The following is a 2,954-nucleotide window of genomic DNA, read 5'->3' on the forward strand; positions in this document are numbered from 1 at the left end:
ATAGTGACCTTGTATAGGGTTTCCAAGGAGAAGATGGTGGTTTTGAACCACTGATCCTGTGGTTTGCAGTTCAGTGCTGACCCTAAGTGTCACAGTGAGTTATAACAGAGCCAACAGTATAATAATGCCCACTAAATAAAGAAGAAATTCAGAGCAGCCAATAAAAACAGCCCCTGTGCACCAGCAAACCACCATGGGGTGAACGGAGGATCCCTACCACCACTCAGATAACTGTGAACTTCAATACCTGCACATAATCACTTCCTGTGGCTTTCCAGTTCTACCCATAATTCTATGTAACAGGAATTGGAGCCATTGGTAACTCAAGACTGTGTTCTGCTGGCACCATCTCCACTAATAAAGGGGCCAGACACACCATGGTCCACGGCAGCATTGTTCACAGCCAAAAGGAGGCCACAATCCATCAACAGATGAAGGTGTGACCACAGCACCACCCAGCCACACAGCACGATACGTATGAGAAATGAAGACCTGAAGTAAGAACATGAATGAACCCGGTAAACATGCTGAGTGGAATGAACTGGGCATAAAAGGACCACTATCGGTCCTACTCACATGAAATGGCATAGTGGTTAAGCACTCGACTGCTAACCGAAAGGTCAATGGTTCGAACCACCAACAGTTCTGTGGAAGACAGATGAGGGAATCTGCTTCCTTAAAGATAGTCAGCCCATGGCTTGCAGAATGTGCCCTTTGGCACATTTAAATGAATATATTTAAATGAATATATAGTTTTGGCACATTTAAATGAATATATTTAAATGAATATATAGTTTTTGTTTCGTAGGCATACATCAAATATTTTTGCTTTGTTCATTTGTGAAATATAAGACATAAACGGGGAGCCACAGGGAGGAAGCAGTCACTGTTGTTACAGGAAGGGGATTGCAATCATTGACATCTAACAAAGTGTGTGATTTGTTGGATGTAAAGTTGATGATCTGCTTTGTAAATCTTCACTCAATTCACAATAAAAAGTCAAAAAATAAAAAAATGATGGACAGCCTTGGACCCGTGGGGCAGCTCTCCTGTGTCCTACGGGGTCACTACGAGCCATAATTGGCTTGAGGGCAGTGAGTTTGGGGTTTTTTATAAATGAAATACGGACATCTAGAACAGGGAATTCTGGACTGGCTCGGGACAGCAGCAGCAAAGAGCTCCAGCGTTAACAGTGATTGTGAGGGTGTACACAGCCAGGCAACATTTTGTTCTGGTATGCACAGGAACCGACCAGACAGCACCTAACAACGTCAGAATCAGCAAACACACAAGAGACCAAAGTGACTCCCCGGGCTGGGAAGGAGGAGGGAATGAAAGTTCTTGCTGTGTTTTGGGCCACCAAAAATAAACCAAACCCTATGCCAAAAAGTTGGCCCTGGCTTATGATGTTCCTGCAGGGTGGAGCCGAACAGCTCCTGAGGCTGCCGTCCTTACTCACGGGAGCTGACTGACTCATCTCTCTCCTGGGGCGTGGCCGACCTTTTGGTTGGCAGCAGATCCCTTAACCACCAGCCACCATGGCTCCTGAGTTTGTTTAGGGCAAAGTCGAACTTTTCAAATGAAGTCGTGATGGCTGCCCGTGGTAACTGCAACGCCACTGAACCGCAGACTTAGAAACCGCTAAGATGACACACTTGTTTCCCGTACGACGTTGATGGATGCCCTCAAGTCACTTCAGACTCCTAACTACCTGATTGATCCACAACAGAAGGAAACACTGCCCGGTCCTGCGTCCTCCTCACAAACGCTGTTACATTTGAGCCCATTCCTGCTGACACTGTGACAATCCATCTCATTGGAGGTCTTCCTCTTTTTCGCTGACCTTCCACTTGGCCAAGCATGATGTCCTTCTCCAGGGACTGGTCCCTCCTGATAATATGTCCAAATATGAGAGACGAAGTCTGGCTTCTAAGGAGCATCTGGCTGTGCTTCTTCCAACAGATTTGTTGGTTCTTCTGACAGTCCTTGGTACTTACTTTTATTTTTATTTTTTTAATGTTTTATTGTGAATTATGTGATAGTTTACATGGGAGAACATTAATTTTACATTCATTCTATCGTATATTGTCTCTCATTGCCATGGTTACAATCCCCTCCATGCAATCCTTCCCCCGTGCCCCCCAGGTCTTCAGCACACAGTCGCTCTCCCTCTCTGGATCTAAAGTCTCCAGCTGCTTCATCCCTCCACGTCATCATCTCTGGCTCCATTTCTGGCATCACTGCTTCTCTGGGTAGGGTCCCACTCTCTGCTCGTCTCCCTTGATGGTCCTAGGGACCTCCGCTCCTAGACTTGGTACTTACTTTTAATATTCTTCTCCAACACCATAATTCAAACACTTTTTTAAACAGTGGGGGGGGGGGGGAACAAAAGAGGGATAGCATGGAAACTACCAGGGTGAGCTACTCGGGACCCCAACGGACACCAACAGGAGCTCTTACCTGGGTGCCATCGTCCTTGGCTCGTTTGATGTTCTGACGTCCATCCACCCAGTACATGAGCTTGTCCAGAGGGTCGTAGTCAACAGCCTTGACGTTTCTCAGCCCGTGCAGTGGCAGGATGAGGTCCGGGCTATGCGGGTCATCGGGGATCACACGGCTGATGGCGCATTTCTGGCTGAACAGCAAGAAGGCTGTGGGCGCTAGAGAGAAAGAGCAACACACGGAGTGTGGGGGGTGGGAGTCTGTGGTGGGGGTTGGGGGGCTGTGCTGTGGGAGTGGATCTGTCTCCTCCACCACATCCCCGTGTTGGGATCCTGACCTGTGGATACGCTTCTACTTGGAAACTGGGTTTTCTATGTGGAGTTAATGAGGTTTTCTATGTTCTCAATGTTGTTGTTGTTAAGTGCCATTGAGTCAGTTCTGACCCTTAGGGTTTCCGAGGAGCAGCAGCTGGTGAACTTAGACCGCTGACCTTGCAGTTCAAATGGCTTCAC

General features: G+C 47.5%; 1 protein-coding gene across 1 annotated transcript in view; it reads right to left on the bottom strand.

Moving 5' to 3' along the window:
* Positions 1 to 2,954, bottom strand: part of LRP5 (low density lipoprotein receptor-related protein 5) — an 84,539-nt gene that overhangs the window by 26,109 nt on the left and 55,476 nt on the right. The window contains exon 12 of the mRNA XM_006860833.1: positions 2,461 to 2,660. Coding sequence (XP_006860895.1) covers positions 2,461 to 2,660 — 200 coding nt within the window. The remainder of the gene's footprint in view (positions 1 to 2,460; positions 2,661 to 2,954) is intronic.

The sequence above is a fragment of the Chrysochloris asiatica genome, unplaced genomic scaffold (assembly GCF_000296735.1).
Source record: "Chrysochloris asiatica unplaced genomic scaffold, ChrAsi1.0 scaffold00040, whole genome shotgun sequence".
NCBI lineage: Eukaryota > Metazoa > Chordata > Mammalia > Afrosoricida > Chrysochloridae > Chrysochloris > Chrysochloris asiatica.